The sequence below is a fragment of the Vipera berus genome, assembly GCF_964194415.1.
Source record: "Vipera berus genome assembly, chromosome: 2".
Classification (NCBI taxonomy): Eukaryota; Metazoa; Chordata; class Lepidosauria; order Squamata; family Viperidae; genus Vipera; species Vipera berus.
Genome location: NC_138203.1, coordinates 234,991,284 through 235,007,191, shown reverse-complemented (window position 1 = coordinate 235,007,191; position 15,908 = coordinate 234,991,284). Strand labels below are relative to the sequence as shown.

At 42.0% G+C, this 15,908-nt stretch overlaps 1 protein-coding gene across 4 annotated transcripts; it reads right to left on the bottom strand.

The window, feature by feature from the left end:
- Positions 1–808: 808 nt before the first annotated feature.
- On the bottom strand, positions 809–15,042 carry GATA2 (GATA binding protein 2; the record flags this gene model as incomplete). 4 transcript variants are annotated; one of them, XM_081316466.1, is made up of 5 exons in its annotated part: positions 809–2,102; positions 3,767–3,892; positions 9,779–9,957; positions 13,010–13,636; positions 14,814–15,042. In XM_081316466.1, 5 exons carry the CDS (start codon positions 15,040–15,042, stop codon positions 1,803–1,805), a joined length of 1,461 nt encoding a protein of 486 aa, XP_081172592.1. In that variant the 3' UTR covers positions 809–1,802. The 4 variants fall into 4 exon arrangements, with proteins under 4 accessions (XP_081172592.1, XP_081172593.1, XP_081172595.1 ...); XM_081316467.1 differs by having other exon boundaries at positions 9,779–9,924; XM_081316469.1 differs by having other exon boundaries at positions 3,767–3,850; positions 9,779–9,924.
- Between the last annotated feature and the right edge of the window lie 866 nt (positions 15,043–15,908).

The window sequence follows — 15,908 nt, the reverse complement described above, 5'->3', positions numbered from 1 at the left end:
AAAGTTCTGTTTAAAGATTGAGAAACATTGTCATAAAGAAAGGGTGACAGTTACCTAGCAGCACAGGTGTTTCGTATATCAAAGGTTTCATAGATTCAATACTTGGCACCTCCCATTAAACAATCTTACAGAAGAAAAAGGAAAAGCTGCAGAAGACAACTGCTGCAGAATATAGCTGCTGCAATGGACACCACTGAGTTGGTTGGTCTATGTAAGGCAGTTCATTAACTTGTTCATCTGTCTTTGCATAATATGGATAATCAACCTAATGGGAGAAATGCCTTGGAAGAGAAATTGTGAGTCCTAATGCAAGATGTTAACCCAGATTTTCAACACAACAGACTGAACCGTGGAAAGAGCTGAAGAGCTGGGGGCCCCACATTATCATTAAGGTCCACCTACTGATTCTTTTAGTTCCTTTGCATTCAATAGAGAGATGTCTTGGGATGTCCCTGCTCTCCAATAGAATAGTCATAAGTCATATTGGTTGAGGACATAGTAACTGTAGCCTAACTGGGGAGAGGACAACAAGCTGTAGATTCTGGGCTAAGACAATGAAATACGTTATGAGAAGCTACCTGATGGTCTATGCTGACTTGCAATCAAAAGAGCAAAGAAGAAGCCCTTGGGACAGGCTAAATGGTTTGAGGTGGGAATGCCCTATATCAGGGGTAGGCAACCTCGACTCTTTTATGACTCGTGGACTTCAACTCCCAGAATTCCTGAGTCAGCATAGCTGACTCAGGAATTGTGGGAGTTGAAGTCCACGAGTCATAAAAGAGCCGAGGTTGCCTACCCCTGCCCTATATCAACCCACTAGCTGTCCACACACATTCTTAAAAGAAGTATGGTGAGAAAGACATCCAGATTCCCTTTATTTTATTCTTCAGCCACAGCAAGATTGTTCCCTATGGAAAACCGTTTAGCCATTTGTCCAGTGGATCTGCTCTCTTGTAGAATGCCACGCTTTTACATCAAGATATTCACATTGAGAAAGAGACCGCAGAAATTATGTCTGAATAACCCATGCCTGAGACTATCGTAACCAATGTTAAAGCCAACTGCTTCCCTCTCTGACACATATTCCCTTCCTAGTAGATTTCTTTAAAAAAAATCTAACAGCAATGAAGAGAAACAAAAATGTGGCCATTAAGCAATAAAAATAATAATTAGAAAAACTGTTTTCTACTAGGTTGCATGTTTCTTTAAACAAAATAAAAAATAAAAGATCCATAAATTCATGCAAGAGTTTTGAAGCTCTTTCTGGAGCACAAGAGCAAAATAAATAATTATTTTGTGTGTGTGTGTGACTGGTTTCTTAAAAAGTAGATTTTTTTTTAATAAAGTTGTCCATTATTCCTCCCCGCAAAACACAATCCGTGGTAGAAATCCAGCAAGGGGTGGCTACTACTGAACTTCCTCTGCTTCAGGAGACGGCTAATCTCTTTACAATATTCACAGTAATGAACAAAGAGAAAGGAAAGCTGGCTCTAGTTTCTTTCACCACTTTGGCCACCCCTTCCCTTCCACTGGGGCAAGCAGGTATCGTATCAAACAGATGAGTTCCTCTTTCTCCTTTTACCTGAGGGAGCAAAGTGCATAACAGGCACCATTAAGCATTTCTGCAGAAGACCCATCATTGCAAAGTTTCCATTTAGCACAAGGAGTTGACTTCTACTGGAACAAGATCCCCTTTTACTTTACTTTCTTTCTTCCTTATATTCTCTTTCCTGGGCAAAGTCTTTCCTTCCTGTCATCTTAGGCAAAGCCCAATGCTGGAAGTCTGTGAGAGTCATTAAACTCTATCCCATAGCTGTGACCATGCTCGATGGATGTGGATGCCCAAATGAGATGCTGGAAGATGGGTGAATGGGGGTAGGTGTTGGGAGGATATGTCCAGAGTGGCTGAAGGGTGGCAAGTGGCCCATTGGCGTCATGTGACTAGCCAGGGCAGCAGCACTGAAAGGTGAGGACTTCTCCTGCATGCATTTAGACAGTTCCTCAAAACATTCAGAGCCTTTCTTGCTCTTCTTGGATTTGTTGGACATTTTCCTATTTCTGGTCTGAATCCCTTCCTTCTTCATGGTCAGAGGCCTGTTCACCTGAAAGAAATGAGAAAATCAGGCTCCTGCAAGCAAAGTGATCTCTTTTTTTGTGCACAAAGAAAAATATTTAAACAGCCCCCTAAATCTTCCCTGAGAAGCAGTCCTTTTGTGCCCTCCTCCCCCTAATCCAGCATTAAACATATACATATACATATACATATACATATACATATACATATACATATACATACATACATACATACATACATACATACATACATATATATATATATATATATATATATATATATATATATATATATATATATAGTAAAGGTAAAGGTTCCCCCGCACATGCGTGCTAGTCGTTTCCGACTCTAGGGGCCGGTGCTCATCTCCGTTTCAAAACCGAAGAGCCAGCGCATGTCCGAGGACGTCTCCGTGGTCATGTGGCCGGCATGACTAGACGCCAAAGGCGCACGGAACGCTGTTACCTTCCCACCGTAGTGGTCCCTATTTTTCTACTTGCATTTTTACATGCTTTCGAACTGCTAGGTTGGCAGAAGCTGGGACGAGTAACAGGCGCTCACTCTGCTACGCGGCACTCGGGATTCGACCCGCCAAACTGCCGACCTTCTGATCGACAAGCTCAGCGTCCTAACCCACTGAGCCACTGCGTCCCTTATATATATATATATATATATATATATATATATATATATATATATATATATATATATATATATATATATATATATATATATATATATATATATATATATATTCAATTTTGTTCTCCCAGCAACTTGTGTTTTATAAATTATAAATTTATTGGTTAAAACCACACCAACCTCAGTATAATCCAGTTGCTTTCACTCTTCCTTAACCTGTCTCTTTTAACAATCAATCAACTCTATATCCTTAGATATTTTGCGTGTATGGGGTGTACATACACCTTCAGGTCAATCTTGACTCCTGGCAACTATAAGGACAGGTTCATGCAGGGGGTTTTGGCAATATTTTTGGAAGTGGTTTGCCACTGCCGCCTTCATAGGGCTGAGCGTGTGACTGACCCAAAACCCGTCACGTGGCTTCAATGCCTAAAGCTGGATTACAATTTATAATCTATCAGTTTTCAATCCAGTGTCTGTAACTACTACACCAAATTGGCTTTCATATCTGCATATGAATCTCTACCTCTGTCTGTATACACACAGAATATTCTGCACACATTTCTACACTGACTTCATACCTGGAGTTTTAAAACTCCTTCACCGTGCCCTATATATATGCTCATATAGATCCAATATTTTCTCCTTGAACCTAGCCTGGATTTTTAAGATTAATTTAATTGCTGTTTTGTTTTGAAGCACCAGCTTACATAAAAACCATTCATTATATAAATGTGTGTTAAATATCCTTTGCATTTCTTACAGTAGAGAAGAAATGAATATGCTTTAGCAATAACTGTGAGTTATAACTCTCTTTTGCCTAGATTATCTAGGCTTTAGAAGCCAAGCTAACACATTGTAATGTTATTGAACCCAGCATCACTATGCCAACAAAGAATGATTATGACTTCCCCAGGGAACATTAAAGAAGGGTGTTTTTTTCCAAAATGTCCCTTTGCAATGAATGCAAAGGCTAGTGGACAGCAGGCAGTTAAGGCATCAATCTCAGCTAAGCAAGCAAAAGAAGACACAAGGCAAGAAAATACTCACATTGTGCAATTTGTAATACAGTCCACAGGCATTACAAACTGGATCCCCATTGGCATTACGTCGCCATAAAGTGGTGGTGGTGGTTTGGCAGTTAGCGCAGCACGTTCCGGCTCTCCTAGCTGCTGACTAATTAAAGATGAAAATATATATATATTGGAGAAGATGTTCTTTCAGTTTTAACCGATGCATTAGTTTTAAATTAGATATGAAATATTCAATCGTCTTCTCTTAAAAGTCTTTATTATTTTGCTTTGTGGCTTTGTCACTCAAACATACATGGAATCTCAGTGTGTGGATAATTTGAATTCCATACCCAACTCAAAATCAAAGGGGATGAATGCTTATTAATGTCCCCATTTCTTTGCCAGTGTTGGATAGCTTTAGGCATTTAGGAAACACTGTCTCCCCACTCCCCTTCCAAGCAGTTGTCCTCTCATCCTTTGCACATGGGCAGGGGAAGTCAAGTAGCCAATGAATGGTAAATTATAGCTATGCATGAAGAAGCCCAGGGTTATGTCAGAAATCAGAGAAAGTTAAGGTTCTTTAAGTGAGAACACATCTAAAAATCCAGAGACAGAGCCTGTCAGCCAGTTATGGGGTCAGGCTTGTAGAGGGATATTCTTTTCATTGGCTTTCTCCACCTCTGATGCCCTCCAGATATATTGGGTCTACAATTCCCAGAATTCTAATTCAACTTCCTAAAACTATTATATCACAGGTGAAGAGTGGCAAGTTGGAAAAGAATGAATATGTAGGCCAATTAGCTGAACTATACAGATAACTACTCACGCACTACTCTTCCCTTTTCTTATTCTACTTCATCATTTTAACTCATTTTCTCCCGGCCAGCCTCACTTCCAACCTCAGAACTGGAGTAGGCAAAATCTTCTTAAAGGACCAGAACACAAAGCTAAGCACAGGTGAATGTATCGTAATTCCCTTAACTAAGAACTTTGGGCATAAAAATGTCAATCTTGCTTTTCTATGAGGGGGAGCCTCAAGAAAACCTACAGGATCATTGTGAAGACTATTCAAACCATCCAGAAGATAAAGTCTCAGATACACTCAGAGTTGGACCGAGAAGCCTAGGGCACGGTCTTTGAGTTTATCCAACATAAATTTGAATCTCTGCCTCCTGAAGTAATGGACAGTCCTCAGAACTGGAAGCAAAGCCACTTGGGTTTGAGATCCAGGTCCCCTGAGCTGTTAAGTCTGCCCAGGAGGTGACCTGCAGTTGGATTCATGAGATGGTGATAGAGGGTATTGTTTCTTTGGCTTTGAAGGAGGTGGTGATATATTCCCATGAGACCTAACAATCCCAATTGTGGTGCCTGGGAGTGGGGGCACAGCATTATAGTGGTTTTCCTCTTTTTCTGTAGTCAACATTGATGGGGAGAGGTCAAGCCTACAGTTCCTCATTTGTGCAGTGCCTCAGGGCTTGGTATTTTTGCCCCATCTGTTGAACATCTACATGACTGCTGGGTGTGATCATGAGGTTCCTCTATCCAGTCAGGAATCCTTAAATTAATTACCGAATACAGAACCTTAATTCTAACTCCCCTCTGCATTTATTTGTTTGCTATTCTTATGGCATATTCAAATGCCAAGACATTACAAATATCAGACTTTTAATTAGCGAGTGTATTTTCACCATCACTCATAAAAACAAGGTAAATTAAACTCTATGTAAATGCCCCATTTCTGATTAATAAGGACCAAAGTGCTTTAATCCCTTCAAAGACAAATTTAATTATTTAATTTTAATAACTTGCAATTTAAGGATTTGGAATATTTAGGCTACTTGTTCCGGTACTTAATACTCTGCCTCAGCAACTTGATTGCAATAATAAGGAACTATAATGCTGCACTGAAAAAGCGTTCAGTATATTTTCTTCCACGTAACTACCATATTTGTAAAGATGGTGCTGGTACAGCTGTACTACAGCTTTCACTTTAGTATATAACAGATAACTGTCTCTTCCTAAGTTAAAAGAAGTAAATGAAACTGGCCCTCATGAATTTGCTATACTTTAGCAAACAAATACCAGCCTAACAGTAGCATCTATCGATAAGCTCATTTATTCTATAAATCTTTTTATTCAGGCAGAAGTTTTGAGCAGCTTAAATAATAATAGTAATAATACTACTGTACTAATAATACATTGCTGTACTAATATATGGCAAGATTACTATGAATTCCAATAGGAATTGCATTAACTTTTGCTTGGCCCTAAATGGGGGGGGGGACTGATTTTGTACATGAAAGTAAGGTTTGCATTCAGACAAAGTGCCTTTCCCTCCTTAAATTGGTACTTGGCAGAGTGACCCATAACCCTGAAAACAATAGGGTCATTTCAGAAGTTTTTAAGAGTAGAAGAAAATTCTTTTGCAAAAGAATCTTTGGTAAGAAAGGGTTCCTATTTCAGGAAATATTTTTGTCCCCTCTTTGAGGCCGTATGTGGAAATATAGATGCTTTTTCTCCACATAAAATATTTAGTCTGTGAGAGAGTCCTTTTAAAATCAAATTAATTTTGGTGTTGATTTTGGAAGCAGCCACGCAATAATACCACAGCGGCTATATAACCCTGATTTATTGAAAATGTAAATCAGACCAAATTTCTCATCATTTAGATCAGACTCTCAAGTTTAGAGGCTGGTGGGTTCATTCTAACCTTGAGAAAATGGTGAGGGCATTATCACAAGAGGTGAGAGTTTTGGTGATTTGGTTCAGAAAACTTCACTGATTTACTTCAAAGGGGGAAACATCAAATATAAGGCACCAAATCACCAGAATGCAACCAACCCTATCTGCAAGTTCCATTTCTCAAAATTCCTCTTCTGATTATTATCTCCTTTTGGTGAGCAGCTAGGATTACTCCCAAACAGACCATCAGCGATGCAACAAGCCATCTTTTTTATCTGACACTTAGACGCATTCTTGAAAATAAAGATGGAGCCTGCTATTGGTGTTAAAGCATGAGAACTGTGCATTTTAAAATATTAATATTTTTCAAAAATCTCAAAATGAAGAACAGGGAGGAGAGCCCGGGAGGTAGCAAGGTGAAGCAGCCACAAATAAATGTGGTAAAAGTTCTTTATTTAATCTAAATTTGGAGTCCCATAAAACAGGCTTTGTTAATACACTGTACTAATATTCTGTCCAATCTCCACTACAAGACAAGACTAGTCTAAAATGGTGATCATGTCGGAGAATTATGGAAATTGTAGTTTTAAAAAATCTGGAAGCAGAAGGCAGTTAAGAGCGGCTAATTTTACTATGTATACCACATACTAATACTTTCCCTCCCATTATAATATATTCTAAGAATTATCTACTTTTCACATTCAATTTTTCATGAATCTTGCACAATTTTCTTTTACAAATTCAAGAAGAAGAAATTTATAAATATATTCCTCTACTTCAACAGATAACTATTACTGATATCCCACTGATTTCAGTGGGACTCACACTAAACCAGGCTGTGTACAACTTTATATAATAGAATCATACACTTCAATAGTAAAAAAGGAAAATCAACGACTGTAACTAGCACACACATTAAAAGGATGTAGAATATAGCTGACCCTTTAAAAATTCAGTATAGTTGAATGTGGCATCTATGTCAAGTAGCAGAATTTAAAATACCTTTAAGGTTAACTGAGAGAATAACAGACATAATCCTTTCTGACAATTCTCCTACATAAGACTAACTGGAATTAATCGGCATATAAACAACATGGGAGAAGAAAGAATGCTATTTTATTTTTATTTTTTTTTAATGGGACCAGGAATACACTGGAGAAACCACAATTATATTTTGCTAAGACAGTTTTCTGATGCTGTTTGTAAAAAAACTGCCTTAAAACAAGTTGCATCTGTTTTATCCATATAGTTTAGTCTACTCTAAATACTAATTTGGCCCTGAGAAAAATCTCTCCTATGCATCTAACTAATTTTTTTTTAAGTTACCAACAATTGAACCTCCAACTATCTGCATGGAAGAAGAAAAAAGTGCTCTACCACTGATCTAAAGCTAGTGCCAATCTGCATGATTGTAAGCCTGAGAACTCTTACTAAGCTGATCCACTGGAAATGCAACAAGGTCTAAGAAAAGGGGATACCTAAACTAGTCAAGTATGCTTCCTTTTCTTGTTGGAACCCCATAAAAGATTACTGCTGCCAGGAACTTCTGAGTCTAAAATTGTGTTTCCCAACCCTGGCCACTTGAAGTTGTAGGGACTTCAACGTGGCTGGCTGGGGAATTCTGGCAGTTGAAGTCCACACATTTTCAAGTGGCCAAAGTTGGGAACACTGGATTAAGAGATGCCAACCAGTGCATCAACTGATGCAATGAGGCACCTGCTAGAATAGGTTAATTCTCTTATCAGGCTATAGGGTTAGGACAAGATATATATAAATGGTCCCCTTTCTATTCAGACTTCCAATTTTTTCTTGTTTCAAGATGCGACAAGATAAAATCAGGTTTTAAAATGCATCTTATTTTTCAGCAGACAAGAGAATGATAACTGTATTGATTTGCTCTGAATTTTAAATTTGCCTTCTCCCTGATCCAACAATTAACACACACATACACACCTCTAGAAACTCACCTGCTAAAAAGCCATACTTGTGGAAAAAAAGAGAGCTATGTTTGCATATTTAGGATTGCTTATTCCTTATTCCTACTAGACACTGGCCCTTAACTCTGGACCTTATCCCATTTAGTCTGGCATGGAGTTTGCCCTGTCAGAGACAATAACATTTCCCTGTTGCCTCAACATTTTTCTAGTTCTGTCAATCACTTCAGAAGAAAAGTAAGTCATTAAGACAACCACCCGCTTGAAGTTCTAACCCTTAAAAATCCTCTGCGTCCTGTCCCAGCATTAGATCATTAGAACTGTTCCTTCAGCCTTATAATCATTCTGGAAAAACGCCTCCTGCCAAAAAGAAAGGGCATTTTGGTCCCCCCTAAATCACATTGTTCCGTCTCTGTGTGTGTGTGTGTGTTTTCTCCTTTTTTAAACAAATATTTGTACAGCAGAGCATATTTGCAATTTCAAAACAGACTGCCTGAATAGCATGGCCTGCCTATAGAAACTCTTTAAAGCTTTTAGAGCCAGGAAACAGATACACAAAGTTTCCTTATCTTCAGAATACAGATATCCGGATAGGAAACTACTACCAGGAGCTGAGAATTTTTTTCAAAAATTAAAAAAATCAACAACCCCCTGAAATGAAAATACAAAGTATAGGTGACTCCATGGAAAAATAATCAGCCTTTGAAAAGGGCAATCAGAGGATCGCTTCTAAAGAAAGCTAATGTTAGTTTTACCATGGAATCTCTGACTACAAAATCATCCAAATAATGACTGAACAGACAGAAACAGCTTTGACTCATCTATTATTTTTATATATTTTTTAATACTTTCTGCTTTGGGTGACTTTTTGTACTGTTCAGCTGGGAGGGCAGGCAAGAGTGATTCTTTCAGTTTGAGCATCCATCTGACCTGTCCAAGAGGTCAAATGAATTGAAGCTGTCTTTTCTGGATAAAAGAGGCAGAATAATGTACAGGAAGAAGTAGGCTGATTTAATTGGGCACATACTCTCAAACAGACAAGAATGTGCTACAAAGGTACAGACAGAACATAAGCACGGGAGGCAATGTATGTCTTTACCAGCGGCCTACTTGATAAGATCGTTGTATGGGCAATAAATCACAGGACTTCTAAAGCTGCAGTCAAGAATACACTAAGAGTATACAAATGCATACACATATCCCCATATGAAATAGCCACTGTTTTATATTCTGGTGTGTAAATTACTAGTCATTTGTTCCTAGGCTATTCTGTGACCTCTCCGTCACACAACCTTCATGTGCAGACCGTATCTGGCTTCCATGCAAGCACCGAACCCCACAGATGGGTCAGGTTTCACCCTCTTCCTTCATAGGCATTTTGTGGTCCCATGAAACCATTTTGCCCCGAACCTGATAGAGAAACAGGCACCTACCAGTCTCCGCTTAGGTTTAATGAGAGGTCGGTTTTGACCGTTCATTTTGTGGTACAGCCCGCAGGCGTTACACAGGTAATGCCCGGTACCGTCTCTTCTCCAGAGAGGAGTAGCAGTAGCTCCACAGTTGACACACTCTCTGCCTTCTAAATGGAAACACGAAGAAACCGGATTTCTTTCTTTAAAAACAAATTCACAAAAGCTTTTTGCATTGTCCATTTAGGTAAGATTCCAGATATCAAAACAGCACATTATTCAGTTTATTTAAAAGGGAAGGAAAAAGACAGGTCAGTGACACAACATTTATAGAACGTATAATAATGGTAAGGACATGTAGTTTTCAAGCATTTATTTTCTCATGTAACAATAATGCTGTCTAACCTAGGCAGTGGTATTTTTTATTACAGCTGCCACATGAGAAAACAGACTCTGTTCCAAAATGTAGAGTCATAAGCTATTCTTTCCTCCCTCTTCTCTCCAACATCTGAGAAGTAATATTGGAACTGAAACAAGAATACAGAATCTTTGTTCATTAATGTTTTGGAGTTAGAGAAAAATTATCTTCCTCTGGCTTGCCCAATTCTTTTTTTTCCCCCTTGTAAATATTGCACCCTTTAGAATGAAGCACAATTAACTTTTGTTTCTGGGCATTCCATATACCCTCATATCCAAAATCTAATTTATTATGCATTCTCTTTGTTATCGACTTAAGATTGATCTGGCTCAAAATGCTTAAACATGGCTGCTTGTTCAACAGGAGTCTTTTTTTAAAAGGAGAAGGGGGTGGGGGCAAGCATATTAACTAAAAGTTCATTTGTTTGAGAGCAAGGAAATTCTTTGAGCAGAGCTTATGCAAATCATACAGTATTTAATGCAGAGGAAATACACTTTGGCAGTAACTTGAGCTGGCCATACTAAGTTCAGCTGTGTCTGTGTCTCCTTTAATCTATGGAGTGGGTGGTTTTTAAACAGCCCTGGCTGGAGTGAAAAATGAGGGACCTCTGAGAAGCCAGGAGTTCCTAGCTTTTGTCCCTCCTTAAGCAGGAAGCTGCAGGAGTCGCCTTGTCGTGAGTCCTGCTTTTGCTACAAAAACATTCAGTGGTCACGAACTCTCCCCAGTTTCATCTACAAGTCAGGACTGTAGGAATACTTGCATCTAATAAACAGTTGTAGATATGGCAAAGGAGGACAGACGTTGTGGGAGGAAGGTTGAAACTAAATTTCCCAGTGATTCCTATTGCAATGGAGAGCAATTTATAAAAGTAGACGATTTTAAAAAAACAAAAAAAAATATTTTATCTCTGTTGCATATAACACAAAATTCCAGAATTTCTTTAAAGAGGATAATCCAAACAGAGAAGCAACAAAAAGTACTGCACTTTTCTTGCATTGTTGCTAAAAGTAGTCATGTGTCTGAATTGCTAGCCAGGTTGAAAAGAGGTGCAAATATATCTTGTTTTGTTTTTCTTTGATATCACGCTAAATTTCATCTTTACTGATAAAGCCACTACAACAATACTGCATTAATATAAAAATAGTCTATGTTTGGTTTCATGTGAATGTTACTTATTACACTGAATGTCTTTCTAAAAAGAAATCAAAGTAATAAGAGCATCTTTGGCTTGAAATCTGTAAAAGTAATGACAGGCAAATAAGTTGCAGGTTTAACAAATAGATGAACTGGAGTTAACTAACACATATGAGTTTCCTACAGTTTATTAGATTCATTTAAGTTATCGTTTAAAAGGTACTTTGGAAGCCTGCACTCCTATGTAAACTATATTTGAACTTTGCCCTTCGTATGATCTGGAGGAAGCAAAGTTCTGTAGAGGTTTTAAGAAAATGACTTTGTAAATTTCAATTCTTAACAGCTGAGTCTTTATGAAGTCCCTTGTTTAATGAATAGGAACTTTATTGTAAGTTAACAAAAAATTACAATAAAGTTCATCTTTATTAAGCAGGTAATAAATTAACTAGAATTTTCAATAATGGAGATCCCGCTCAAAAGAATATAAGGCATATCAGGGTTTTCCAATGAATTCAGCTGCCCTAGACTTTCATGGGGTTGCATTAAGAGGTTTAGCAATATAAATTCTTATTTGCATAATTCCGATCTATGAACTTTGTGTATCTTTTTTCCCCCATGGATTATGGCAGGTTTTGGGCCCAGCAATGAGTGAATTCTATGGAGATCAATGGCTGGAACAAAAAGAGAGACCTGGCTTGCCAACTAATTAACAAAAACCAAAATTATGAAAGATAAACTGGAAATGCCCTTGTGTTCCACATTCTCAGAAAGACTGCTGATAACTTAATTTTGTTACATGCTCTCACTAAAACATAGGAATATGGAAATCCCTTCAAATCTGATTCAGACATTTTAAAACTGGTCAGTGACACACAAAAGCCTTTTTAAGGCTTATCCTTTAACATATTTAACCACACTGTTGAGTAGAGTTTTTTTAAGAAATGACCCAACTCCTGAAGCCCAGGGATACCTGCAATGATGATTGTTATGTTCCTGGATTTTATTACAGTTACAGGATCAAAGTGGTGATTCGTTTATTTGGAATTATCAAACTAGGGCTGAATAGAGAATAAGACTTAAGTATTCATTTAAGTTCTGCTAAGATTGGGTTAGTGTGTTTAAAAAATTAACTCCTTCATTAGTCCAATATATTTGGGGAGAGGACTAGTATTTTTAATGTAGAACAAATCACGACCTATATTTTAATGCCTAAAACATTTAAATCAAAACTGTTGCTCTTATTAAATACTTGTACAAATTTTTACCTGCTTAAATACTGTACAATTCTTACTTTGTGAATTATCTAACCAGAAGAAACCACAGAGTCCCGCAGTTCACAAGGAAGAACAACTCCTTCTCAGACCCAGCCTTATATTACGGCAACTATTATTAACAATATACGGCTGTTATTTTTTTTAACAGGGGGATTTATTAATACACTTACACCATTTATGCCACGCTTACCCAAGAGACAGCAAGACAAGCAGCAAAGGGTTCAAGATGCAAAAAAAAAGGGTTTCCAACGCTTCTCTGATACGTGGGTTAATTAAACAATCGCACCGTACAAGAGAGCAGCTCTTACACTCACCCACCCACAAACACCCACCCACCCCCCGATCTTTGCACCCCCACCCCGCGATCCAAAAGGCGGGCGAGCTCAACCAGGCTTTTCAGAAGAGGGTCGAGAGGGGGAGCGGTCTTACCTGAGCAGGACCTGGCTTTGCTCCTCTGCTTTGGGGTGAAGCTGGAGGCGGGGCCCCCGAGGAAACTGCCCGGGTGGAAGAGGCTGCCGCCGTAGTCGTGGGCGGCGGGCACGTAGGAAGGGTAGGTGGGGATCGGGTGGTGCGTGGAGGGCTGCGCGCCCATGGAAGCGGCCAGGCTGCTGCGCAGCGGGCTGGCGCTCTCCATCTTCATGCCGTCCGCCAGGGCCACCTGGTACTTGAGGGGTTCCTTGTCGTCTTGCCGGCCGCTGCCGGCCGAAGCCGAGGCCGGCGAGGCGGCGCTGCTGCCCGCGTTGGGGTCCGGCGAGACTTCCTTGGGCGGCGTAGGCGGGAAGCCGAAGAGGTGCGAGGCCGAGTGCGAGGCCGGCGTGAGCGAGGAGGCCGAGGCGGCGCTCGAGGCGGAGCCGCCGCCGCCTCCGGGGTAGACCGAGAGGGCGCCGGGAGGCGCGCCGGCCGCCGAAGGGTGCAAGGGACCCTTGGTGAAAGGGTTCACCGTCCAGGGGTTGTGGTGGTGAGCCGCCGAGAGCGCCGCTTTGCCGCTGTCCAGCCAAGGCAGGCCGGGGCTGTGGAGCAAGTGAGGCCGGCACATTTGGCCGCCGGTCAGACGGGCTGGGAAGGAGGAAAAGGCGCCAGTCAGCCAGGCCAAACGCCCCGGGGTTAAAATGCGATCTCCCCGCTCTCGACCCCCTCCCCAGATTGCCCTCCTGCTGGGACAGGGCTTGGTGGACAAGCAGACTCCACACACACACACACACACACACCCTCTTGACCTCTCCGTCCCAGACCCGCCAACGTGAAGATCGGTTCCCAAATCACCAACTCGAGTCCGAATTGGAGGAGGGCAGTGGCTCAGATGCGTTTCCCGAGCCCTCTGGAACCCGCGGAGGCGAGCCAGCTGAAACGCGGGCCCCGTTCTTTGCCGTCTCTCACGCAAAACAGGCAAAATGTCTTAAAGGTGCGGGCGGAAAAAGCCAGCTAGGGCCTCCTCGGGAAATCGGGGGTGGGGGGGGTGTTAGGAGAAAAATATGCAAATATGTATACTTGTCCACTGCTCTTCTCCCCCCCGACCCCAGTCTATCTGGGACCCCCTACCCACCCACCCCCACACTAGATCAAGCGTAAATGACGGAAAGCAGCGCCGGGCGGGCGGCTTACATCGCCCCACGGCTCCACAATCGGACGCCAAAACTAGCTGGAACGTGGAGGGAAGTAAAATGTCAACCGGAGTAGGCTGACAAGCAAAGACCAGGCGTTTTTCCCGCTTGCTGCTGCTTCCCGGAGAGGCTTGCAGACAGGCGGCATATGGACACTCGGGTGACCGGTGTCTGTTTTGCGAATTTTTTTTCCTATTTTGCAAAAAAAAAAAAAAAACTGGCCTCCAAAGAGAGCTATTTGCACCCCCACGGTTCTTATACGGACACTGAGAAAGGACAAACATTTAAAACTGTTTCAAATTACGTTAGTCTTCGTATCCGGAAAACGGGCCTGTCTTGCGGCTGCGAAATTCATTTAATAACCCTCTCTTCCTCCACGCACAAGGACGTCGCTTCCCTTTTTTATTCCCCTCCCCACCCCCGCCGACAATTAAAAGCAGCACCCAAAGTGGCGAGCTAAGGCTTTTCTAGGATTATGCCCACCCTGGCTCACCCCCACCCCCACCACCCTTTTTTCACTTATTGCTGCTTTGCCAGAAACCTTCCGGCCGCTTCTCCCCCCCAGATCAGCAGGAGGCCGAGGCAGAAAAGGGGAAGCGAGGAAAGGGGCGACGGGGAAGGCAAAAAATTACCGTGTGCCTGGCTGTAGGAAACTCTGGCTCTGGCGTGGGCTGAGTTGGCGTAATACGGGTTGCCCTGGGAGTCCAGATGGTTAAAAAAGACGTCCACTTCGTCCGGAGGTAGGAGCTGCGCCGGTTCCATGTAGTTGTGAGCCAGTCCCGGGTGGTGACTCTCCGGGTGCTGCCCATTCAGCACGGCGTGATGGGCCATCCAGCGTGGCTGGTCCGTAGCTACCTCCATTTCGGTGGGGTTCTTCCCACTCCGCCCCTAGCCCCCGCCTCCCTCCAACCCCAAACCGTTTTCCCTGAGTTTCGTTGGGCTTCAAATCGCAGAGATCTCAGAAAGTAGCGAGGTGGCCTTGGAAGGGGGGAGGGGGAGGGAAAAGAAAAAAAAAAGCAAAGGTGTCTCTCTTTGAAGGCGAGAAGCTGCGGAGAGGGGTTCCGGTTGCCACACACTTGGGATCACCACCTGTAAGAAGGAGGGAGAGATGAGTACACGGCGGGCCTTTGGAAGGGGGTACACTGAAGAGACCGCGGCGGAGACTGCTCTACTCCGGGAAACGCGGAAGAGGGGGTAGGCGGGCACACTGATCCCGGCGAAAGCGATCCCCTCCCCGGCCTTTGCATCCTCATTAGGCTGCCCTCTCCGCTAAGGATACGGCCGGAACGACCTCCTGTAACCATAACAATGCGGGATAGAAGGCAGGTCTTTGATCTACATTTGTCTACGAAGGAGTTCGGACTGACATTTTCCAAAAGATCCTAAACTCACAGAAAGGGGTGAAGGAAGGCATTTATATTCCTGCAAAACAAAACCAGGCGCCGCTCTGTCCTCCCCACACCAGCCCCAGCATTCAGCTCATCAACATACTTACAAGGAGATCTTCCAAGCAGACTGAATCGAACTCCAAATGTTTGAAAAGTTTCTTTAGGTCGTAAACCGGGGGGGGCCGTGGGTGGGTGGGTGGGTGGGTGGGGAGGGAGTGGGGTGACGGATGATTGTTTGGAGGATGGAAATGCAAAAAAAAAAAAAAGCGCGAGAGAGGAGGATTGGATGGAGGCTCTTACTCAGATGGCAAGCTCCACTTATTCTGGCCTTTTTTGTAA